The 25976-nt window shown below is 33.1% G+C and overlaps 3 protein-coding genes and 2 long non-coding RNA genes across 7 annotated transcripts; 3 read left to right on the top strand and 2 right to left on the bottom strand.

Moving 5' to 3' along the window:
* The first annotated feature begins 3606 nt into the window (after positions 1 to 3606).
* On the top strand, positions 3607 to 5405 carry LOC107981613. Its single transcript, XR_001729486.2, has 4 exons — positions 3607 to 4013; positions 4102 to 4855; positions 4937 to 4994; positions 5083 to 5405. It is a non-coding gene; the product is annotated as an uncharacterized LOC107981613 (long non-coding RNA).
* Positions 5406 to 11205: 5800 nt separating this feature from the next.
* On the bottom strand, positions 11206 to 12031 carry LOC107981673 (protein phosphatase 1 regulatory subunit 15A-like). The gene is made up of 2 exons (XM_031921493.1): positions 11500 to 12031; positions 11206 to 11447 (listed from the first exon to the last, which is right to left on the bottom strand). Exons 1-2 carry the CDS (start codon positions 11570 to 11572, stop codon positions 11239 to 11241), a joined length of 282 nt encoding a protein of 93 aa, XP_031777353.1. The 5' UTR covers positions 11573 to 12031; the 3' UTR covers positions 11206 to 11238.
* A 451-nt stretch (positions 12032 to 12482) lies between these two features.
* On the bottom strand, positions 12483 to 15359 carry LOC116415884. Its single transcript, XM_031921478.1, has one exon. It carries the CDS (start codon positions 15357 to 15359, stop codon positions 12483 to 12485), a length of 2877 nt encoding a protein of 958 aa, XP_031777338.1.
* Positions 15360 to 16226: 867 nt separating this feature from the next.
* On the top strand, positions 16227 to 20069 carry LOC116415891. 2 transcript variants are annotated; one of them, XM_031921495.2, is made up of 2 exons: positions 16227 to 19611; positions 19686 to 20069. In XM_031921495.2, the coding sequence occupies exon 1, from the start codon at positions 19004 to 19006 to the stop codon at positions 19601 to 19603; it is 600 nt and encodes a 199-aa protein (XP_031777355.1). In that variant the 5' UTR covers positions 16227 to 19003; the 3' UTR covers positions 19604 to 19611; positions 19686 to 20069. Both variants share the same exon structure in this region, with proteins under 2 accessions (XP_031777355.1, XP_031777356.1).
* Positions 20070 to 20641: 572 nt separating this feature from the next.
* On the top strand, positions 20642 to 23896 carry LOC100679825. 2 transcript variants are annotated; one of them, XR_004226441.2, is made up of 7 exons: positions 21357 to 21543; positions 21642 to 21923; positions 22246 to 22408; positions 22485 to 22695; positions 22860 to 22944; positions 23561 to 23727; positions 23798 to 23896. It is a non-coding gene; the product is annotated as an uncharacterized LOC100679825 (long non-coding RNA). The 2 variants fall into 2 exon arrangements; XR_004226440.2 differs by having other exon boundaries at positions 20642 to 21923.
* The last annotated feature ends 2080 nt before the right edge of the window (positions 23897 to 25976 follow it).

The following is a 25976-nucleotide window of genomic DNA, read 5'->3' as shown; positions in this document are numbered from 1 at the left end:
AGATTTTGAAAGTGAGCTCGACGCCCCCATATTTGAGTAACTCAGCTGGTATAGAGTCATTTCCCGAGGCTTTATTGTTTTTTAGTTTTTTAATCGCGGCCTCTACTTCTTGGTAGCTCGGTTTCTCCACGTGGGGTTCAGCAGTGTGAATTTCGTCCCCTAATTCTTCGCTATTTTCGTGCACGTTTAATAATTTATCGAAATAATTTTTCCACAGCGACAGTAATTCGTTGTCATTTGTTACGAGGTCCCCGTTTTCGTCCATCATCAATTGCGCTCTACTCCTAAAACCCTTTCTGATGGCGTTAATCCCTCTGTACATTTCGCGGGGGTTATTTTCCTTACTGTTAGTTTCTATTCTCCTAGTAAGATTCTTTTGATACTCACGCTTCTTATTTCTGTAGATCGCGCTCATCTGCTTCCTTACGTTAGAATACTCTTCTACGGTCCTATCGCTTCTATTTTGTAAGCTATCTAATTTAGCCTTTTTGCGCCTTTCAAACCAGAGTTCGCACTCTTCGTCAAACCATGGTTTGCTCTTTGGCTTTTTCTTTTTACCCAGTACTTTGTTCGCGGCCTCTTTTACCGTTTTTTCGATGTCCCCCCATAAGCTATTCGGTTCGTCATTCCCCTCCGTCGATGTGTTTGCTTCTTCAAGTGCCTGAAACCTGTTATTAATTTCTATCTGGTACCTAATTCGCTCTGTTCTATCTCGTAGTTTCTCAATATCGAAGCTTTCTACCTTGTTTGCTCGCTTACTATTTTGATTCGCTACTACTAGGAAGTGGTCCGAGTCGCTATCTGCCCCTCTGTAAGCCCTTACGCCAGGAACATTAGTATGACGCCTTTTTTCAATGAGGAAATGATCAATTTGGTTCTGTGTGGCCCCGTCCGGCGATGTCCACGTTGCCTTGTGTATGTTCTTGTGCTTAAAACACGTAGTTTTGATTATAAGATCTTTTGCCGCTGCGAAATTTATGACCCTAATACCGTTATCATTGCTGGCTTCGTGCAGGCTTTCCTTACCTATAGTAGGCCTAAACATTTCCTCCCTACCTATTTTAGCATTGAAATCGCCTCATACTATTCTTGTGTCGTAAGACGCGAACTGGTCGATTACCTGCTCTAAAGTTTCGTAATAGAGATCCTTAGCTTCTTCTTCTTTGTCCTCCGTAGGACAGTGTACATTAATAAATACATATCTATACCATTCCCCTTCGATAATGATGTACGAGAGCCTATCATTGACGGATTTGAAACTTTCAACCGAATGTATGATGCTTTTGCTTACGAGAAATCCGGTGCCTAGAGATCCCCCACTCCCGGCCCCATACAGGTACGTGAAGTTACCCGATGCTAGTACTCCGCCATCTGGCCACCGCGATTCCTGTATTGCTACCAAATCTAGATTGTACCTATCAGCTTCCTTTACGAGTTCTTTAAACGCACCTGCTCTGTATAGACTGCGAACATTCCAAGTTCCGACCCTTAAGTCCCTTTTGGTTCGGATTTGATTTTTTTGAGCCATGATGTTATGTTAAACCCGCGCGCTTCGGATCCTGTTCCGATCGCAGGTGAGTCCACCGTTCTAGAGGTGATAACCCCCATACCTCTCTAGAACTAAGTATGAGAGCTTTCCGACTTTGACGAGGACAGTGTCAATTCGCCGTCAGACACACTACGGTTTCATTCTCGCATCCTAACGCCCCCCTGCAAGGCAGCGCGCCTTCGCTGTCATCGTTACCGCGTAAGACCAGGAGACGAATCATTCTACACATCCCCTTTCGGGCAGTTGTCATCGCTCCCGCATCCTCCTCGGCAGCAGGATTTTTGCCCCTTTTTGCAATGTGTGATGAAAGAGATAGATTGAGAGATAAGAGATAATGTCAAGTGTTTTTGTTGTTGTGGTGCTTGCGTAGTGTTTCTAGATGAATGCGTTCGACAGTGTGAGCTCATCACACCCACGCCTGTTCCTATCGGCTGTCCGCGGCTGCTTATTCAATTTATTCGCAGCTAACCTCTTTCTCAGGGGCTGTTCCTCTATCCGAAACCTAAGGACGCGCTGTGTAGTGGTGATAGGCACCCACCCGTCCGATCTGGACGACAACGCCCAAGACCCGCTTAGGGTAGCGGCATTGTAACAGAAATAAGACCTAGTTAATGAATAAAATAACGATATGATTAAAATTAATAAGTTTGTATTATTTTAGAGTAATAGAATCGAAACAAAAAAAGAGGAAAATTTTTCTACAATAAAATTAGAAAATAATAATGCTTCCGAAGAAATTTTAAATCGATTAAAAGCTTTGGAAGATCAGGTAAACTAACTTTGATAAATATTTATTATATCAAATAATATATTTTTTTAAATCTAATTTATGTATATGTAATATTCATAATTTGCATACCATAATGTACACAAATATATAAATATTGGTAATGTTTTAGCAAAAAAAGTCAGAGATCGAAAAAGATGATGATTCTATAATTAAATTAAAAAATGATGAAGATAATACAAAAAAGAATCTTTTGGACCGAATCAAAGCGTTGGAGGAGAACGTAATAAATTATAATAATAATTAAGATTTCTATAATATAAATAGCATTTCTATTATTTATTAATTACATTTTAATTTATACATAATTTCAGGAAGAAAAATTCAAAATTAAAGGCCACAAATGTTGGGAATGTGATTCTCAAAATAATGAAGATTCCAATGATGATGATCAAAAAATTTGCAATATTTGTTACAAAAATCTAAAATTGGTATTTAATATTATATTTTTAAATTAATATTCTATATATTATATATTTATTATATTAATATATACTATCTCATTAAATTTAAGATAAAAGGAAAACAGAATTTAAATAATAAAGGAAAAATCTACAAAAATTACCAACCTTATAGATACATTAAGGTAAAATTCATTTAATTTTACGTTATATTTAAATGATACAATTTACATACTATTTCATATTTATTAATTTTATTTTAGAAACAAAATTATTACGATCAATTAGACGAATCAAATTATGATTATTATAATTGGACTCCCAAAAAAAATTACAGAGGAAATAGAGCGGGTAAAAGGGAACAATATTGTGGGATTTAGAGTATGCGTGTGTATATAATGTGCGTGTATGTATGTGCGAGTAAGCGTATCTGCATGTGTAGAATGTGTGGAAAAAAATCTACTACTCACACACTGTTACCAACGTCTTAAATTTACAAATATTTGTAAAACGGCAAAATACTAGTAATAAATCTAGAAAACCTAGTGAATACACAACGGAACATCGTAAGTTCGTAGAAAAGAAAGAAATCCTCTGATGGCTTGGGCGCATGGGCTAGCTGCGTGCGTTATTGCACAATTTATTGATTTCTGATCGAGTTTTACCAGCAACTAAATAAAGTTTACAAGTAAGTGTGCTTATTTTAGTGCTCTTATTATGCAATAGTGTAAAGAAATGTATCGCAGGCCGGTATGCGATATTCTGAAAATTTTTGTAGGTTAAGTTCAATGCTAAATTCTATTGCGTTTATATATTAGTACACATTTAATAAAACTCTAAAATCTTTTTGTTTTTAGAATACTCAGCTTGTCATTAATCGTTGATGATTCATATCAAGTTTATCATTTTCTATACTTGCTCAGCAAGAAGATTGGTGCTTGAGCACTTTATCAAATCTTCTCTATAAAGGTCCTTGTAAAGAAATTTTCACATCTTTCTATAATACTTTATCTTGATTATAACATACGTATATATGTTCATTTATTTATTAAATGTTACTCATATAGTTTGACGGAAGCTGTGCTGTATTTTGATGGTCTAGGAAGACTGTGAGGATAAGCGTCGTTTATTACACTTGATGAATATTGGCATGTTTACTAAGGTCCATCATCGAACACACTTGACATACACTTAGAGCACCATCGCAACCCACTTTCTTGCTAAGCGAGTGCCAAGGGATAGAGTTGAAAAGGAGTCAACTTGAATATGATCCAAAGTAAGTTATTTATGAAAATGTGCTTATTTAGTTTTGGAATTAATGCATTACAGCATAATATAATTACATTATGATCATATTTCTATAGCTATTGGTTTTTCTATACTAGCTATGCATTTCAATACGTATGCAATACTCACAAAAGCAGTAAAAGCATACTTGATATCAAGTAACCGAGTACAGTAATGTGTGTTATGCAAAGCATTTTTACCCAAAGAGTTTTGAAGAAAAATTAAGAAATGGACAGCGCTGTGGTCAAGGCTTTGAAAATACTGTCAGGAAAATGATGAATTACAATAATAATAGTAATCGGCCCCACCGTTCAGACAACCCAACCAAAAGCTTAAGGTTCCAATTAATCAACGTAAGAGCTTGAGTTGTATCCAAGCAGGATGTAGTCAGTGGCAGCCTGACCATTTACCAGAAAATGAAGACGAGACAACTCAAGAAGAAAAAAGAGTATGGTTATTATCTTATAACTTATACGATCAAACTGATCCTCCAATGTTAGAAGTAATCAAAGTAAATTTTTGTAACTCATACGTAACTCAAAGATTGTTTTTAAATGACATCAGTAAAGAAAAATATTTATTACCTTAAGTTCGTGAGGTATGGCCATGTCTTACACATAAACCATTTATTTTTTGGCATTACGAAAAATTGACTGGTCACACAATAGACGAAATTGCTGTTAATATTAAAGATGACGTTCCCAGAATTTTGTCTTATGGGATTATGAAAAGATTGACAGACATAAATTTCACCGATACAAGTGAGGAAAATCAATTTTTTGAAGCAAACATTTCAAAGAACAATTGGATACATTGATTATTCGATGTCCTGTAAGTTATTGAAATTATTTTTATTTCACAAAATAAAATAATCTATGTTATTATTTATTCAATATTATCATATTTTTGCAGGCAGGTACGGAGAGCTTCGAAACAGGTCAAAATCCAGGTCCACAATTATGTATCATAGGTAAATTTCGTATTATCATTTTTTTTATTTATTTATGTTATATTTTTATTCTTTTGTATCATTCCATAATAACTTCTTCAAATTTCAGATAACGAACCATCAGAATATATCATTATATTAAATAAAGATATTATTGAGTATGCAAGTAACTACGTTGAAGCTCTGCAATTTTTAATTTCACTGTACTTTGTTTTTAACCGACCATATCCAGATGCTCATAACATCTATTAGAATTTGTACAAATGAAATTTTGCAACATTTTTTCCTCTGACGCAACAAGATCTACATCAAAAACAGTAACTAGCAAAGTACTTACTCTCTTCAACAAACTAAACAAAGTTGTTCTCGGAGACGTTGTTAATGTAAATTAGTACTTTACTTTTCGACGGTTCATTTTTGTAATTTCTATAATCATCCAAAGGAATTACTTTAAAAAAGTTATTTTATTATTATAAAAGTTGCTGATATTACATGTCATAAAATATCAGCTTTATTATAACTTATAAGTTCATACAGTATTTCATAGCAATTGTATTGTTTATCCCATGTTAGAAAGGATATTGTTTCTGAAAAGTAGTATATTAATGATGCGTAAAAAGTAGTAGGGGCTGCACGGCTACTGGGCCAAGCGGGTTCTGGGCCACCAAATACCGACGCATGGTAACTCATATTAGTAGATCCCTGTTTTACCGACAGAGCATTGCATATCGACCATGCTGCCAGCGGTGGCGCCCACCATAAACCAGTGTTGTCGACGTTACCGACCCCCCCCCCTCCATAGCTCAGAGTGAGCATCGGTAATTTACTTTATCGACCTGGGATGTGATAGATAATTTGGAATAGGATTTGTAGGATTAAAGGTTAAGATTAATAAATAAATGCATCAAAATATTCATTCACTCTGAGAGTTGAGGAAAAGTTTGATATTACTAATATTACAATGATCAAAATGACTAGCATTTTGTCTTCGTACTCCTTTCCTCCCTGTTTGAAAACCGAGAATGATAAAACGTGGTTTTTCTAGCTGATTCGATGTTTTTACAGTCCATACATGTTGCGTGGTTGTTGGAAGTACTGGATACTCATACAACTCCCATGAACGAAAACTCATCGAAATCGGTATATCTTTTGGAATATAGTTAAATAGTTGTATTTTTCGTCGGTCTGACAGCATGAGGTAGGGCATAAGCCACTCTATACGATTGATCTCGATTTTGAATTCTTCATATGTCGGTCTCCCGTCCACCATTAAAGCCTCTTGCAAAACAGCATTCAAATCATTTCTCGATCTTGTGAGAATAAGTTCATGCTTAACGTTTACAACGATTTTGCGATAATCGTCAGCGAAACCAAAAATCATTGATAGAGGAACTGTCACATCAAAGTTTCCATTATTATCAGCTATATTTCCCACGTCAGTAATAGGTGTCCAGCCAGAATTTTCAAGATACTTTAGTTGACTAAATGAGAAAGATGTGTAACCTTTCATCAGGGTTGTAGCAGCAACGTTCTTACATCGATCAATCTCTATGGCATTCATTTCATATCGAATTTCTTCAAAGAGATGACTAATAGCATTGTTCACAAAAAGGGTGTGTTGTACTGCTTGTCCATCCTGTCTAGTAATCTTTCCACAAATATGTAGAGAACTTTTTGATGGTAGAACACACAAATCTTGATGTTGTATAGCTATCCGAATTTCATCACTATTATTGAATGCAAGTGAGGTATAGGGTTGATGTGCATGAACCTCATAATGCGAGACAGATTCATCAAAGATGACAGGGGATTGTACGTTAAGAACTGATTCCATTTTTCTGAGGCACACAACAACAACAGATAAACGTACAAGTTATTTTTCAGTATTTTTCTCGCTTGAGGTCCCGTTCTTCCTCCACCACGCACTTTGAGACCGAGACTTTGTAGAAACTGACTGTTCTGATGTGTTTGATCACTCGTTGCTGACTGACTGTCTGACGACATACTGAGCTATTAATATAGCTTTTGTCAGCATTAAAAACAATACCCATTTCAATGGCTTTTTAAATGTAGACGAATTGTAATAATTTCACCTCGGAGATTAACCAAATCATCATCTTGATCTACTATGCGTAGTTGTAGGTGATCGATCACTTTCACAGATATTGGCAAGTAAATTATTTGTTTAGGTACTTCGATTATCTTATAGCCTGGCGGAACTGCTGGGAAAAATTCATGTATTGTATGAACTTTCTGCTGATTTATGTATGCTCCTGTCGTAATGTTACATTCAACTCGTAAAGCGTTCACTTTGAGAATAGCTACTGGTAAATCTGAGTTGTGACTTATATAGGGCTTCAAAAGTCTTGGAGTGAATCCTAGTAGACGACCAATCGAGTCAGTCGGTCGGAAATCTATTTCATGACTACACATAATAACACTTCGTAACGTATTATTATTTGGTTTGATACTAACTTTTATACCTCGAGTATCGAGGATACCTTGTAGAGTTCGATCAATATCCTCAATCTCATAGCTGCAGGTAGGTAGTTCAATTACTTCTTGACCAACATAAAATTTATTACAGTTTTCATCGACGTTCGGTATAGAATTAAAAGTTAGCAGCTCAACAAGTCCAAGACTGTATTGCTTATCCGAATCGAGTTCTATTGGAGGAAAATAGTGCGTCTCAAGGATTGAGGAGGTGCCGGAAAGGCTGAGAGTCACTGATTCAACAACCATCTTGAGTAGACTAATTCAAATCATTCATGTAGATTTCTTTTTATATAGACAAAAATTATCTTTACGATTGAGCTGATTGCAGAGAAATTTCAGACAGAGATGACCACAGATGAAAGTTTAAAATTCCTGATAGCTCTGATAATTGTACATAACTTGAGATACTTTCCAGTAATTCATAAGATCTCGTGGTGGTTGTAAATCACCGAAACTATCAAAGTATGTAACCTCATTACCAATTTTTCGATAAGCTACCCAATGCGTGCCAGGTCCACTTGCATCATCCAGATTAATGATTGCCGATTCTCTGGCTCGACAACCGTTTGAGGGCAGAGCATTTCTCATAAAAACTCTTCGAAAATTTGGTATATTCATTAGGTTTACATATTTGAGCAGATCGTAGTCGGTAAGTGCACGTTTAGGCAATCCTATTTCATCAAAGTTTTTTTTTCTTCCTTTACACTTTTTGTTCTTCTTCTTCAGAAAGATGCCGAAACCTTTACGATGAGGTTTTAGAAACAGTCCTTTACCGAGTGTCAACATTTCAATTTTTTCATTATGTCTTTTTTGCTCTTCCATTTGTTCCTTAGCAGCACTTGCTTTATTTATTGCTTTAGCGATTCCCGCAGCTCCTCCTGCAAGTGAGCCTACTGCACTAAGACCAGCAAAAAGTGGGATAAGTGCTGGAAGAAAGCCACCTACTTTGCTGGGAACAGGCAATATGCGTGAAACATTAACTTTACTTTTTCCACCAACATTTTTCACATGCTCTCGAGCCATCTTTAGTGTTGACTTTATCATAGAGCGAGAATCGTTGCCAGGAATGATAGGTTTTCCCATTGACTTGATAAAATTTTTCAGTGTAATCTTTTTCTTTGAAATCGTTTTCTTAAGTTTATTAGATCTACGCCTGCCACCTCCTCTTACTCCTCCTCTTCCAACACCCAAACCAAGCTTTGATTTTAACTTCATGGTATTTGCTATAGCAAAAGCTGTTGCTTTTTCTTTCAAACCAGCGTCTCTAGATTTCACTCTCTGCCACGCCTTCTCTGCTAAAATCTGATCTGCTGCGTTTCTCTCTTGAATGTTATCAGGATTTTTTGAGTAGGCAATATCGTGTTCCTTACAAGCAGCGTCTAGAGGATTTATTCCTGAATCACCACGAGCTAAACGTTTAGCAAGTTTAGTACCTGGACCACAGTACTGATAACCAGGCACATGAAGTTCAATGGGTAATTTGTTAATCAATGTATTCACTAAACCTGTACCTTTTTTCTGATGCATGATGCTAGCTCTTAACAAGCTAATGCGAGACTGACTGAGGGTACTATAAATGCTCATATTTATAATATATCGAGTCAGTCGTGATATGAAATTTTAAGAAGCATGATGGATCTTAAGAAGCAGGCAGCAAAGTTGCCAGTGGTTAATTTCGATCTTTTGACCCAGCAGCAGCAAAAAAAACAACACAATCGTCATGGAAAATTGCTACCTAACAGTATAAGAGCAGTATTTTGTGGTCCGTCTAATTGTGGTAAAACGAACGCACTCTTATCTCTAATCATTCATTCTAATGGTTTGAGATTTGAAAATATTTACGTATACTCGAAATCTTTGAATCAGCCTAAATATAAATTTTTGGAACAACTTGTTGAGCCTCTAGAAGGTATTAAATACTTATCGTTCGGTGAACACGATCTCGTCGTATCACCTGATGAAGCTCAACCGAACTTCGATTGTTGCTTAAGGGACAAACACGAGCCTTAGATACAGTATATGGAGTGCGAAACATGCATGATAATAAACCAATGATTGGAAATGCTCCTATAAGTTTTGATAATCACTGATAATGATAAGAAGAATTATGCTAAGATTTTAAAAGACACAAATGTACACAAAAAATACTATAATTCAAAGGAAGATATTCGTGAAAATGCAAGTAAGAAATATACTGATTTTGTGAGTAAAATTCTCAAGGTTGGTAAAAGTGGTAAGGGGCTTATGTCATATAAGATCGCTCATAAAAATATTCATACTGAATACCGTTATTGGGATGATCCAAATGAACTTGTAGATCGTTTAAGATTACTTATAGCTGAAACATCTGCTGGCATTAATAACCATGTCAATGAAAAACAATCAATCATTGAGGAGCTTCGTGAAGCTAAAATTATTTTGTAACAACTCAGTATCGAAATGAGTATTGATGTGTTTGGACGTCAACTAGTCCTTGCAGGCACATCTCGAGGACCGCCTGGACTAGGATTCAAGCTGACTAGTAATGGAAATTTTGATTTAGAGAATCGAAAACTGTGTTATGTTGATGATGCTGTGGATCAAGATGATGGTGTAAATTTAAAGTCTGTAAAAAAGTTGATTGAACAAAGAGCTGATAAATTTGAAAAAGATTTACAGGAAGTGGAGAGTCTAGTAAATGATAAAATTATAAATACTGAGACAGAATTTTCTAGAATAAATAAAACGCTTAGAGATTTGCAAGAGAAATTACAAATCTTGGATTCTGGAATAAATAAACCTGTAAATTATAATGAAAGCAGGACTAGTAGAGGAACTTCATAAACCTGCTCGACGTAATTATCCACGTCGTTCTTTTCTCAGCAAAAATATCGATGAAACTTGGCAAGTAGATCTTGTTGAAATGATTCCATATGCCAAGTAAAATAAAGGGTTTAAGTACCTGCTCACAGTTATTGATGTATTCTCAAAGTATGCTTGGACTGTGCCAGTGAAACAAAAAACTGGAAAATGTGTAACTCAAGCTATGAAATCAATACTATTGCAAAAAAGAGTGCCTAAGAATTTGCAAACAGATCGTGGAAAAGAATTTTACAATAAAGATTTTGACAAACTAATGAAAAGTTATAAAATTCATCTATACTGTACCTACAGTAATCTTAAGGCATCAGTTTGTGAACGTTTTAATCGCACTCTAAAAAGCATGATGTGGAAGTTATTTAGTCTGCGTGGTAGCTACAAATGGTTGGATATCTTACAAGATTTAACATTGCAGTATAATAATAGTCGACATCGGACAATAGGAATAAAGCCTGCAGAAGTAGACAAAAGCAAAGTTAATCGTATTCTTAATCGAATTAATAGGAAAAAGTCAAACAGCCTAAATTTGTTTAAACGAGCTAAATTTAAAATTGGAGATAAAGTACGTGTAAGCCGAATCAAGGAGGTTTTCGATAAGGGCTATACACCCAATTGGTCAACTGAAGTCTTTACAATAACGCGAGTTTCACCTACGAAGCCCTATACTTATCATCTAAAAGATTATCAAGACAAACCAATAGCTTGAGGATTCTACGAGGAAGAACTTCTCAAGACTAAATATCCAGATGTCTATTTGATTGAGAAAGTTTTAAGAAAAAGTGGTGATAGAGTTTATGTAAAATGGTTAGGTTTTGACGATACTCACAACAGTTGGATTAATAAAAATGATATGTAATAAAAAGAAAACATTAATAAATTATAATTGATGTAAAATTTATTGTTCATTTATTTACATTTCCTTCAATTTTTTTACAAGTACTGGCAATATAATTTCATTTATTTGTAAAATTCTTCTCCTAAAACGTTCTCGATCGCGTGCAACCTGCTCCCACTTGCCACATCGAGCTTCATGATGCGCAAATTTCCATTTATACATCAAGTGTATGGTTGGTTCTTCCTTGAATCGTACACGCTTCTCTTTGCTGGAATCAGACGTTTCTAAATTGAATTTTACGTGAAATATGTGCGTATGTGTATAATTCGAACTTACCCATTTTGTAATATTTTATAGTGCCCCCAGGCAAGCGTATCAGTAGTATTATCTTGAAGAAATCTTTTATCATCGTAAGGATTAAGAGCAATCTTCCTCTATCTAATGGTCTCCACCTTGTGAAGTTGGATCTTATAGAATACGTGAATTTCGTAGACAGTCCAAATAGTCATTAAATTCAATGGTTTTCTTTACAACTGAAGCTTTGATACCCTTGATTTTTTTCATACTATCTTGATTATTAACACGTGTACTGTACATTTTAATTCTCAATCCAACAAATTCAGTAAGAATCTGACCATTACATTCATCTTTCATAAGTCCTACGATCTTTTTATTAAAACATGGCATATTAAGTATTGACATTGTCTGCCGGATAATCTGATGTATCGAATTTATGAATATTCTTCTTCATATCTTCATAAAAATCATCACATTTAACAGCATATATAAAACTATCAGTATCTGTGTATAATAATTTACAATTATCTTTGTACAATTGCCGTATATAATTATAATGAAAATCATACATCAGTGTCTTGGAGAGATCTAAAACTACAACATAGATTGGCTTATTCATAAGTATATCAGTCTTATTTAACTGTATTGCAACTAGATTCTCATTAAATATGGAACAACTGTGAAAGTTTGGCTTCGAAATTTGAGCTTCGACACCATATCTTCCATCGTATTTACTCATTAGTTTGACTGTAACTCGTTTTCTAATATTTTCCATGGTCTTGCCAAATACAGCATTATTCATTAGTTTGAAAAAGTTTTGTTCAAATTCATTATTTGCTACTGCCCTCATACTAGTGTTCATACATGCCCTCATACTAGTTTTCTAATATTTTCCATGGTCTTGCCAAATACAGCATTATTCATTAGTTTGAAAAAGTTTTGTTCAAATTCATTATTTGCTACTGCCCTCATACTAGTGTTCAAATCAATATATGATTTGAGCCAGGGAGACTGCTTAAATTTTAGAATTTTATGTATTTTAACGAGTCGAAGACCGTTTGAAAGAGCTTGTTGCAGAGCAATATAATGAATTTAGGTTGAAGTGTAGCTAAAAGTTTTTCCTGCTTAGGTCCCGGAGGTTTTGCATGTTCTGGACAGAATGGTAAATCATTATGATCATCGTGTATTTCAGGAGGATAATCTAAATCTACTTCTAAAATATAACCATGAGAAGCGCCTGATGCGATGGAAAACAATTCAAAACTTTCACAATTTTCAAGCCACTGAAATTCATCATACGGAAGACACTGTGAAAGCCCAAATCCGTATAAATTATTTGCATCTAAATAAATCAAGTATTCATTTGCTTTATCTTTATCATACTTTTCAAGCATGTACTTATGATTAGCTACTGCATACCGATTAGAGCACTGACTCAAACCACCTCGAATTCCTCGTTCTATAAAAAGTACCATGTCAATGTCTGTTAGAAGTTTTAATTGTACACCTGTATGTTTGAGCATAGCGTCCCAGGAAAAGCCTGGAGTAGTGTAATAATGAGCAGGATCTAGATTATAAACATTCATGCTCTGATCTCGAAAATTTTCGAAAACGTCTGCTAACAGCAAAACATCAGTCTTCATATAAAGATCTGAGTACTCGCCAAGTGTTTGTATATTAAATGTACTCCATACATTTTGTGCATGCTCATAATCTCGATCAGATATCGATGAGTCATTGAGAATGCTGAAAAAATCCTCTTTTTCAGGCAACTTACACTCTTCTAGTTTTTCCCATGAGCTTATATACTTATAGGGTAAAACACCTTTTCTTGTTAGCAAGTTTATTTGTGTCGTACTCAGATCACTAAATTCTTTATTAACAATTGAATCATCTTGAAGATATGATGCTAATTTTTCAAGTGATGTAGGCATAAATCTAAATGAATATAAAAATCTTACCTTAATTTTGCTGTTTTCTACATGCTTCGTAAATGAAATATATTTTTCTGTTGTCAGAGGTAGTAAATCAATCTGTCCTGGAAAATTGTTTGATACATCAGTAATAATAAAGTGTGCATCATAACCACATAAATTATGAAACACAACTGGAACTATTTTTGAATCTTGATAGTTTAGATTGCAGGTAGCATGTGCAGGTCCTCGATATTTTCCAGTGAGATGACAGTGATCACGCACCTTTGCATCATCATTCAACAATTTTTTACAAATATGACACGTTTTTGAATCATAATAACCTATTAACTCAGTCTGAGATAGAACTGGCATAGGTAAAGGGTTCGCATATAAATCACTTATTTGTTTTTCTATGTTTCTTAACTGTTCAGCAAACCATTTTGACGCTTCAGGTCCTCTATAAAAGGCATATTTTGATAGTGAATCGTTGTAACTACATTTCAGATAGTAACCTATACTATAAATTTCATGACTTTGTATTGGTTGCGTGTTTGTTTTTTCATCTTGACTTATTGGTTTTAACAAACATTCACAGTCTGCATAGATTATGAAAGGTAACTTTTCATTGTAGCGATGATTTTTAAACATTATCAAACTATTTTCTTCATTAGGCAGTGTAATTCTACATTTATTTAATATTTTGCAATGCTCTTCATGCTTTATTAAGTCATCTTCTTTATAAAAAAAATTTAAACATCTATTGCAAACATAGAGTTTCTTTTTTCTATTTGTCAAATTATTACTGATTAAACGTGACAGACTTTTAATGTATACATAATGTGATTGAGATAAAAACTCATCACTTTCATCAACATCACCACCATCTAAATTATCATTTGTGAGTAAAAGAAGATTGATATGATTACTCTTTTTACATGATGTTAAATAGAGAGGTGTAATATCTTTGTTATCTAAACCAAACATATTTATTGATATTGCATTATTTTGCTTTTCAACTTTTGGGATACTTTTCAATGATACTGGCAACTCAATACCTTTCATATTTAAAATGTTTTCATACTGAATATAACTATTCAATATATTAGAATGATTTCCATGTTTTACTGGATATAATGCAGATAAAATTGCCCATATAAAGCATTTGTTATCATAATTTTTAACATTTATGCATGCTTTCCTTTTCTCTATGAATGCTGGTAATGGTATATAAGAGCTACCGGCACGCATTGGATTAAATTTATTTATATTTATCTGTATGTTTTCAATAGAATGTAGAGTCCAACCAGAATCACGTTCTTGAAATTCTTCAATATCTGTGAGTAGAGGTTCAATAACATTAGACTTGAACCAATTGTTTAACAATGTTGTAGATAAAATTTCATGATTTTTCGTGTTGAAATATTTAGTCTCAATGTACTCTCCTTCTTTTTCTTTGACATTTTCATTATTCTCTACACATGTTTTTGTAAATTTACATGATAAAACAGTGTTAATTTTAAAAGTTTTATCATTTGAGTACATCATACTTTTTATTCTTCGTGAAAATAATATTGCAGAGTCTCGTAGGAAATTAATTATATCAATATGTGTCAAATTTGCTATAACAGCAGTCCTCATGCGGTTTTCAAAGGCGTTATCCATATCAATCCAACGCACGCGATCAGTGACAGTATTTTGTTTATTTACTTGTACTTCAGCACCGCTTTTTCTTCTAGTCATAATTTCAAGTCTTGCTCTCATACATTCTATTTTTCCGATTGTACATATAATGCTTTGTCGTTCTTGAACGGTAAGCTTTTTATTACTCAAAACTTTACGAAATGTCTTTAATGTTAAAAGAAATTGATGGTTCCATCGTATTACAGTGGATAAATCAACTGTACTTGTAGCAGAAAATAATAATCTTTCGACCTCTTCCAAGAGCTTAACTTGCTGCAGGTATTCATTTATAATATCTTCCATTTTCACAGTTGATATCTATTAATAAAATAAACAAAATATTGTAAAGTAAATAAGATAAAAGTAGATAAAAAAGATCTATTCTTAACCAGCAGATACGACTAAACGAGTGTCGGATGGTAAAACAGAGGTCTAATGCCTGATGTGGGAGTAGTGTGCGTGTGCCTACTACTTGATCACTGTCAGATGTGTGAGCAAAGCGCGAGAGAAAAAGCTAGTGCGCACGTGTGTGTATGCAGTAGAGAGAGAGAGAGAGAGAGAGAGAGAGAGAGAGAGAGAGAGAGAGAGAGAGAGAGAGAGAGAGAGAGAGAGAGAGAGAGAGAGAGATTAGATTAGATTAGATTAATTGCTCTTTATTTTTGTACATTTTGTTGTACATATAACAAATATAGTGTATTATGATAAAGGAATAAATAAAATTTGTGTAAGGGTATATAGTATAAGGTGTGTGTGATGTTGAGAGATGACATGAGATGAAAGAGAATGTATGTATGTTTGTGCGATGTTTATGTGTTTTCCAAATTAAAGAAATAATTTTTAGCTGCTTGTTTGAAGTGTGATATGGATAGTGTGTCGCGAAGTTGAGATGGAAGGCTGTTCCAGAGGTAGGAGGCGCTGATGAAAAATGAATTCCTCAGCGTCTCCGTCTTGAAGGACGGGATGTCCAGTGGAGTCACCTCGCCCCTGCCAGGCCTGAGTGCGACGTGGAAGTCAAAATAGGCTAGTAGATAAGCTGGTATTGAGGTGTTGAAAATTTTTCTAAGAAAACAGGCCATGAAGTACTTCCTACGTCCGGCGGTGGTGAGCCATTGCAACTCACGCCTGTAAGGGGAGATGTGCTCGTCCCTCTTTACACCATAGATGTATCGGATTCCCGTATTGACAAGCCTCTGAGAGAGAGAGAGAGAGAGAGAGAGAGAGAGAGAGAGAGAGAGAGAGAGAGAGATAGCTGCTGTGTCACTAGCGTAAGAGAGAACCGATTGGTCCAATTGGTAAAACAGAGGTCTACTGGATACCTGCGGATGCGACTGCATGAATGTGACTAACGTAAAAGAAATTCGAATCATCTTTTTGTAAGAGCGGTCGTTAATAATGGTATGTGTAGGTGTGCGTGTATGTGTGTGCGTGTGTGTGCAAGCGTGGCTGTGTGTATGTGTGTGCGTGTGTGTGCGAGCGTGTCTGTGTGTGTATGTGTGATTTTGTGTGCAAGAAAATGTGGAAGACGATGAGGATTAATAAATTAAATAATACAAATGTTATTAAAACTTTGTTTTATTTTGGTATAAAAAAATCTGATTTTATACTTATAATTACAATACTAAATAAATTCAACAAAAAATACAACTTATTACAAATCTTATCGTATTTTTGAATTTTTACTCAATATCAATGTCAAATTCTTCCAATATACTTATGTTAGCATTTTACGTATTTTCATGCTGCTGTAACTGTACCGTTTCACAAATTTTATTTTTGTCACTTTTTGACTGATTTTCTTGAAGTTGTGGGAGTTGTGGGTGCTGTTTCATACTATTCTTATCAGCTTCTTAACTATTAGTATCAATTAAGAGATAGTTTAACCCCATTGAATAATTTAAACCATCCTATAAAATAAATTTAAAAATTAATTATTTTTATAAAGATTAAACTTAGAAACAAAAACATGCTTTAAATTATTTCTTACTTTGTCGATTTCACAGCTTAATACGGAGTTGCCCTGATACCATATAGGATTCACGTTTTCCTGAAAAATAGCAAATAGTCAATAAATATATAAGATTACTAGCATTAGTTTGAGATAGATAGTGATAGAGAGAAAGAAATTGTAAAGTCCACGTGTATGCATAGAGCGTGTAGCTTGTGTGCGAGAAAGAGACAGAGAGAGAAAGTACAGGTATCTGCATGTCTTTTCAGTACGAGGTAGATGAGAGAGAGAGAGAGAGAGAGAGAGAGAGAGAGAGAGAGAGAGAGAGAGAGAGAGAGAGAGATAAAGAGAGCAAGAGAAAGAAAGAGCGAGCGAGAGAGAGAGCGAACGAGAGAGAGAGAGAGAGAGAGAGAGAGAGAGCGAACGATAGAGAGAGAGTGAGAGAGAGCGAGATAGAGATGTATAAAATTTTACTTACTTTATTCTCCATGCTGATGTTGATGATGAGGATACATTTTTTTTTAAATCACTTGTTTAAACAAAATTTTGTTAACTGTTTCGTATTTGTTTACACATGCACCCACACACGTACGCACGATGTTACTTCACCGAGAGCTATGATTCGAATGGTTTTAACGACTTGCAAGTGTATCCAAAGCGTTTGGCTCTCACACATCTGGGTGCAATAATTGTCAAATAAACTAGCCGTATCTGTTTAAGGGATTGGGAAAGTTTCGGCCAAAGAAATTTGAGCTTTTAAGTGTTTTAGATGCTTCGACTCAATTCTATACATTCAGAATACTGATATTTTAAATAATTTGTTTAATTTAATGTAAATAGTAATATTCATACCACTATTAGTATATTTTAATGTTGCTGATATAATCTGTGTAGAAGATTTCTTTCAATGTGATAATAAACTAATCCCTGTAGAAAGACAACTAAAATAAATTTCATCAGCGCTCTGACTTAAATAATACAATAGATGCAAGGGTGGGGATAATTTTTCATTTGCTTTTCATTATTTTCATGTGTGAAAAATGAGGGCTATCGATGAGAGTCAGTGCATCGAAAATTCATCTCTAGTCGCTCGCGTGGGGACTATGGGAAACGTATTTAAAAGTACGATGGAGAGAGGAGCTGACCTCGTCCGAAAAAAAAACACAGCGAAGATGCACCCTGCAGAGCATCTGTGTAGGGTCAAGCTGTATCGGTTGCAGCTCTCGCTCGCTGTAGAGAGTCAGTGTAGAGAAAACACAAGCCTGCAGGCGCCTGTGTGGAGACTATGGGGAGCGTATTTAAAAGTACGGGGGAGAGGGTAGCTGAGAAAACGAGAAAAAGAGTAGAGAATCGGCGCGCTTTGCTCGAAAATTTGTCTCCAGACGTTCGGTTGCAGCTCTCGCTGCAGAGAGTCAGTGTACCGAAAACATAAGCCTACAGGCGTCTGCGTGGGGACTATGGGAAACGTAGTTAAAAGTACGGGGGAGAGGGTAATGGAAAATCCGAAGATCTAGCTGTTTCGACTGCACTGCGCAGGCTGTAGAGAATCGATGCAATACGCTAGAGTGGGGACTGTGGGGAACGCATTTAAAAGTATGAGAGAAAGGGTAGTCGAAAAATCCCAGGATCTAGCTGTATCTGCTGTACCGCGCGCGATATACAAAATCGGTGCGCTTTGAACGAAAATACTGCTTGTAGAGGCCTGAGTGGGGACTATGGGAGATGCATATAAACGTATGAGAGAGGGGGTAGCTGATGTCGTTCAAAGAAACATGAAAAGAGACGTTGCATGTCGCAAGCGTGAATGAATCGAGCTTGAGAAGCTTTTTTGTAGTGGAAGGGTACAAATTTCTAGTATATTTAAGCAGTCCTCTGCTCCGTGTTTGTATACATTTCCGAGTGTACTCAAGCAGTATACTGTTCTCTACAATAGTTGAGAAAGCTGTAGAATTTGTAAGTATATTTTAAATATTTTATTATTTTATTTATAAATTTATTCTTAATGAGTAATATTTTCATAGATAACATGGATTTGATTGTTGTTATCCAGGGCTTCAAGGGGCAAAACGGTGAATTCATAGTCAAGGAGTTGGCCTACATTGATCCCAACGAGCCAGCAGCAGTAGCTCAATTAGCTACATTTCAACCACCTCACTCTTGGTACGACTTGTCGAGCGATGTCCAGTGTGCCAATCTGTGGCTCAAATATTCTTTTCACGGATTAAAGTGGAGCGATGGTGAACAGCCATACGACAAACTAGCCGAAGTTTGCTCCAGCCTCCTCGATTTATCACCGACAAGGAACGTTATTATTTGGGTGAAAGGTGCACAGAAAAAGGAGTGGCTGCAGCTATATTTCCCGGACGTCCGTAATATAGAAGATCTCGGCTGTCCATCCTTAAAGATACCAGGATTTCGAACTCCGCTGGTGTGTTCACATTACCTTCCTGACTGGAAGGAGAATTGTGCAGTTCAAAACGTTTACGCAATAAACAAGTGGCTTCGTGCAGTACGACAAGATTTTATCTTCCCACTGCATTTCTTTGAGGATTATTATTCCTCATCTGATTCGGATACAACAACGACAACATTGGAAGAATAATTTATCATGTGAGTATAATATATTCTTGTAATGCATAAACAAATATAATAAGCTTATACATATTGTTTCATTATTTTTACAGAATGGAGTCGCTGAAAGCTGTGGCAAAAGCTCCACCATTCCTGCCTACGAAAAAAATTAAGGATTTGGAGATCAACAAGAAGTACAAAATATCCAAACATAAGAAAGTTCAGACAAAATTTGGCGCGAAGATGGTGTTGGAGTTGGATGGAAGTTTCGACGTTTTCCTACCCACCAAAGTAATTGCCTTCCTCATCGAGAACAACACCGACGAGGAGAAGTTGAAGAATGAAATTGATACTAGAGATGTTTATCTAGTACATTATGGACACAACATTATTGAATTCATGTAATAATTTACCTCCACTGCGTATAGTATTAAGGATTTTTTCTCAATAATTAGAGTGTTTATTTATGTTAAATTCTTTTTTAAAGGGGATTATCACGACGCTTAGTAAATTTTTTTTTCTTCTAATATTAAGGATTTTTATACAACATCTTACATTGAAAGTATTATCCAATTTATAAATCACAATTTAATTACTATTAGATTTATATAAGTTTATTATGTACTCTAACGGTTCTCTAATGCTATTTCTAACGAATATTTGAAAAAAAAAAAAAAATAATATATATATATATATATATATATATATATATATATATATATATATATATATATATATATATATATATATATATATATATATATATATATATATATATATATATATATATATATATATATATAGGCATGGTATTTCACATTTCTTCTTAAGGGTTAACATGTTTAGATGCCAATATCACTATTGTATTTCATCTAGAATTTTCATGTATTTATTTTAAAAATTTTTTAATACATATATTTTAGTTATAAGAATATATACTCATGTAATAAATAAAAATTTTGAGATGTGTTTTAGTTATAAGAGCTTTTATATATGTTTTAGCTATAATACAATATGTATACTCAAATAAAAAATAAGGATTTTTATAAATAAATCATAAAATATATCATGAATACTGGATTTATATTTGTACTATCACCAAATCCTAAATTCCTATTCCTTCATCAGTAGCATCAAAAAGTGATGAAGTCTTTGTATATGCCCTGCCTAAATATTATTAGAAGTTTCATAAGCCCTCAGGATGGCTAGATGCTCATTGCTCAGAGACTCAGCCAGCGTCTAGATGTCAGCTCCTGAACAAATCGGCCATATTGAAATTTCAACCAATCATGTTTGATAAAACAGGTTGGGTCGGAAACGGAGACGTCACCGTCGGCAACATTAGTTTATCTCAACCTTTAATCCTGCAAATCCTATTCCAAATTATCCATCGCATCCCAGGTCGATAAAGTAAATTACCGATGCACACTCTGAGCTATGGAGGGGGGGTCGGTAACGTCGACAACACTGGTTTATGGGGGGCGCCACCGCTGGCAGCATGGTCGATATGCAATGCTCTGTCGGTAGAACAGGGACCTACTAATATGAGTTACCATGCGTCGGTATTCGGTTTGGCCCAGCAGCCGCGCAGTCCCTACTACTGTAAAAAATGAGCGTAACTATTGTGATTATAAAATATAATGTATTATTATAAGTTAAAAAAAAAGTCTCTCATAAGCGGGCAAAATGTACATGATTATTTATAATGTAATTTAATTACTATAAAATTGGTCATGCAATAAACCATTCAGTTTAAATAAACCATTTTTTTTCATTTCCTATGTATTAGATACAAAATTTTTATTAGATCTACGTATCCTTTAGTAGTAATTTTTCAAAAATAGCGTTGGGTCGTTAATTTACCATAAAATTGGTTATGATATCAGAGATTCGTATTAATACAGCGCATTTGTAATTTTATAACCTTAAAAACTCGCAGATCACTTGCATCAGTAGATTTACAACGCCATAGTATTTCAGCTATTTTAGTGACATATTTACTACACTGAGTATAGTATAAAAAATTTCCAACTCTCAGTCTGGTAAATATACGATCGGATTTTTTACAGTCCATATACAAACTTGAGTTTAACTGTGGTCAGGTTCGCGGAAAAATCAAATACGACGCACGTTTAGTTTAGTAGCACCGCATAACATGAAGAATTTTCGAAGGAGAAACACGTGCGTAATTAAAATTCGTACCAAAACCCACCGAGACGCATTTTATTTCAATTAAATAAAATGAGCGAAGGTAAACGAAATTCCGATACACCTAAGGGTCCTGCATCAACGAAAAAAATTAAATTTGACTCTCTACGATCGTTTCAAGATGCAATTGATTTCGTATACAAGTAAGAAAATCAAATATATTATTAACAAGCAATAATTTATTTTTATTTTGAATTAAAAGTATTAGAACTTTCTATTCAGTATCACAAAATAATTTTAATAATTGTATTGATTGCATTATTAGTAATAATTATGTGGTAAAGGAATTAATTTACATTTAGCCTTGCACAATAAATAAAGGTAATCATTAAAAATTAATTTAAATTAATTTTAAAATTATAAAATTACTAATGTTATATGTAAAACATTCTCATATATTTTCTATTATTGTAAAAGTTTTATATTTTATTAATTTAAATATATAAAATTCATATTTTATTTTAGGGCAACATTCAAAGGAAAAATTATAACTAAATCTGATATAAGGTTGTGTACAAACTCAAAAATTTGTAAAAAGTCATGTCTTTTTGATATTAGTGATGAATCCTGCATAATACGTTGAACTATGTTTGATAACGACTGTGATGAGTTTCACCCTTTAATTCAAGTATTCTAATTTCTTATATACCTAATAAAATTTATATCTAATGTTATAAATATAATTATTTTAATATTCCATCTAGGAAGATAATATATATGAATTTAGAAATATGCTAATGAAGCCAACCAATTCGAATTTCAATAACTTAGGAACTCTATGTGAATTATGCTGCACTCAATTTACTGAGATTCGAAAAGTTGAAGATAGTGATTTAGACGTATCTCATTATAAGTCCAGTTCCAATTTCCAAACTTTGGAAGAAATTGAAATGATGCCTAAAGGTACTTTGATAGGTAAGATATTTTTAATATTATTTATTTTATTTGAAATTATATAATCATATTCATAATTTATTAAGATAATAGAATAAATAAATTATAAATCTTATTATTCAACCGTATAAATTAACATTGTAACACAATATATTATATAATAATAAAAAACACTTACTTTTTAGACGTTAAAATTGCCATTAAAGAAGTCAAAGATGCAGTTGTAGTGACAAACGAGACGTCATAATTTATGATAATACAAAAGATTCGGTATGTTGAACTATATTCATTTTCATAATAAATTTATATTTTTATTTTATTTTAATTTCAATATCAATAAATTAATTAAAATACACAAACAATTATATTCATACATAATACAGTAAATATAATGCAAATATATTATGTACTATAAAACTAAATCCTTTAATAAAAATTTAAATAACGATAAAATATAATTTATACCATGTACATGTAATTATATATTTTTCGGTATTTAAAATTTAACGCAGAAAAAATAAAATGAATAAAAGTTGTGTTCAGAAATAAACTATTTAGTTAGCAGTTTTGATCAATTATAATGCTTAAAGATATTTTAAAAGTTAGCTATATTCACACTCAATTTCTAACCTTATTTACAACACGAAAAATATTTATTACTTGTCATTAATTTACTCATATTTTAAATTATTTTAATTTGCACTTCGTTCAATATTTTAATAAACATGACACTAACTTAAAAACCTTAATCTAAAAATTAAATTTAAACAGATGAATCGGTGTATATAGAGTGACTGCATGCAAACTATCTCATTCATTACTATGTATTTTTGTTTAGGACTTTAGAGGCCATTTATATCAATAAATAAATAAATTATAATTTCAGTTTACACTAGTATTATGGGGTCTCAAATCAAAGGAGAATAAATATCCAATTAATTCAATTTGGTCAATCCGTGGAGCAAAAGTAGGAGAATATGGTGATAAAAAATATATTCAATGTGTAACCACGTCAACTATATCACAAGACCTAACATCAGAATTAAGTTTAAGGTAAATTATTAAAATTCAGTTATTGAATACAATAATAATAATACATACTAATTTAATTATTTTATTTTAGATTACAATCCTGGATATCAGAAAATGTAAAATAATAAAATTAATTTAACAAAATGTATAACATAATAATCAGGTAGTAAATAAAAAAATTATAAAACTACATTAAGGTATATTTATGTTCATTAATAAAAGTTGAAAACCATGATATTCATTTTCAGATTCAATATAAATTTTAATAAGTTGATTTAATTTATATTATTAAAAAATTTGAATATTTCATTTGATATGTTACGTAATCTGACAGTGTTTAATGTTCATAAATTGTAATATTTAACATTACTGCATTTTTATATTACAAAAAAACTACCAAATTTATCAATTCTAATAAACAATAAAACTACGATACACAAAACTTCTGTATATATTTATAGTTACAAATAACTAAATGCACTACTTATTACAATACACACTTTTGATTTTTTCAATTCTTTACAATACACTAAAAACTAAATATAAACCTATTCAAATAAATTACAATAGATTGCAATGATTTAATTTTTCTGGTCCATTATTAATTTCACAATCTTAAACTTAATTCGATTTAAATTTCGATTCTATTTTATTACTACTACTAACAAGTTTTGTGGTTATGTGACATAATCCGGAGTCGTTACATTAACTTTGTAGCAGACATCAAATAAATGATGTTAAAAAATAATAAAGGTTTTTATGATCACACAAAAGTAAATGGTTAAATAGCTAATCTACACTAAAACCCATGGTTCCGAGAGCAAAATTTATAAATGGGTGTTTGCATGAAAATTTAAACTACAGCACTTGAGATAAAAACAAGTGGATATATTGTTTTAACAACTTGAAATAAATCACCATGCAAAATTTCAACCCTCTAAATATGATGGTTTTTGATTAAGAGCAAAATCAAATTCTCAATAATTGTACGATTAATTTTTTCAATTTTTCTTTTTGCTGTCAATTAAAAACTACCATACTTAGAGGGCTAAAAGTTTGTATGGTGATTTGTTTCAATTTGTTAAAACAATATATCCACATGCCTTTATTTCAAGTGCTGTAGTTTAAATTCTCATGTAAACACCCATCTGTAAATTTCGCACCCAGAACCATAAGATTCAGTATGGATTAGCTAGCAAAGACGCCGTCTAGTAAAGTAAAAATTGTTACGCTTGCCTGTTTATACATAATAAAACAAACATCTACATCACAAACTTACATGAATACACTGCATATAAGACACTCAAATGATGGATATTGCCTGCGACTGACTCAAACACTAAGTTGAAGAATATCTATCAAGATCAACATATTTAAACTCCATCATTGGTAATCTTGAACACACAGATTCCACCTGATGTTTTCTAATATCCACACTTAAGTACATATTAAAAACTATATATGTCAGTGTGAATGTGGTCATGTTTATACAAATACATAAATGTGTGCAAGGTTAGGTTGCTATTCTTGAAATGTCCATAATTTTTTTGACATATTATGCCCACTTACCATCACCGTTAACAGTAGGGACACATGGTTACGATATGCCACATACTTATCCAAAGAATACATGACTCCTTAATGTAAGTTTTATTATATTCGTTAAGATTAATCATGATTCATAAAAAGGAAGATTTATTTTAAAGAGTTAATAACCCACACAGCATGAAAGATTTCGAAATATTTCAGAAATATTCCATAAATATTTTGTTGGAATCTATGAAATTCCTTTTTAAATATTTCAATATGTTCTTTAGGAAATCTTACATAAATATTTCATAAAATATTGCTCAGAATTATTTACTTAATAACACACCGAAATATTTTTTGGAATCTTCTTTAAACATTTCTTTGGAACTTTTGTAACGAATTTTTAAACATTTATCAAAAAATTTATGAAATATTCCATAGATATATCTTGTAAACTTTTACATAATTATTTCTTCATTATTACAATGGAATATTTCTTAAAATATTTATGAAATAATTCTTTAATAATTTATTGGAACTTTTCAAATAGATTTTGGATATTTCTTGAAATATTTCAGGATTATTCCATACATATGTCTCGAAAACTATCATGTAATTAGTTCGGAAATATTCCAATGGAACATTTCTTGAAATACTTATGAAATAATTCTTTAATATTTTATTGGAACTTTTCAAATAAATTTTGGATATTTCTTGAAAGATTTCAGAATTATTCCATA

Source organism: Nasonia vitripennis, assembly GCF_009193385.2.
Source record: "Nasonia vitripennis strain AsymCx chromosome 1 unlocalized genomic scaffold, Nvit_psr_1.1 chr1_random0012, whole genome shotgun sequence".
NCBI lineage: Eukaryota > Metazoa > Arthropoda > Insecta > Hymenoptera > Pteromalidae > Nasonia > Nasonia vitripennis.
The sequence above is the reverse complement of the archived record's forward strand: the minus strand, read 5'-3'. Positions and strand labels throughout refer to the sequence as shown.

Bases quoted from the DNA above. Each gene is read 5' to 3' on its own strand.
- LOC107981673 (XM_031921493.1), bottom strand. From the start codon at position 11,572: ATGATAAAAGATTTCTTCAAGATAATACTACTGATACGCTTGCCTGGG. The intron at 11,448-11,499 runs GTAAGTTCGAAT...AATTCAATTTAG, and splicing joins TATAAAATATTACAAAATGG to AAACGTCTGATTCCAGCAAA.
- LOC116415891 (XM_031921495.2), top strand. From the start codon at position 19,004: ATGAGTAATATTTTCATAGATAACATGGATTTGATTGTTGTTATCCAG.
- LOC116415884 (XM_031921478.1), bottom strand. From the start codon at position 15,359: ATGGAAGATATTATAAATGAATACCTGCAGCAAGTTAAGCTCTTGGAA.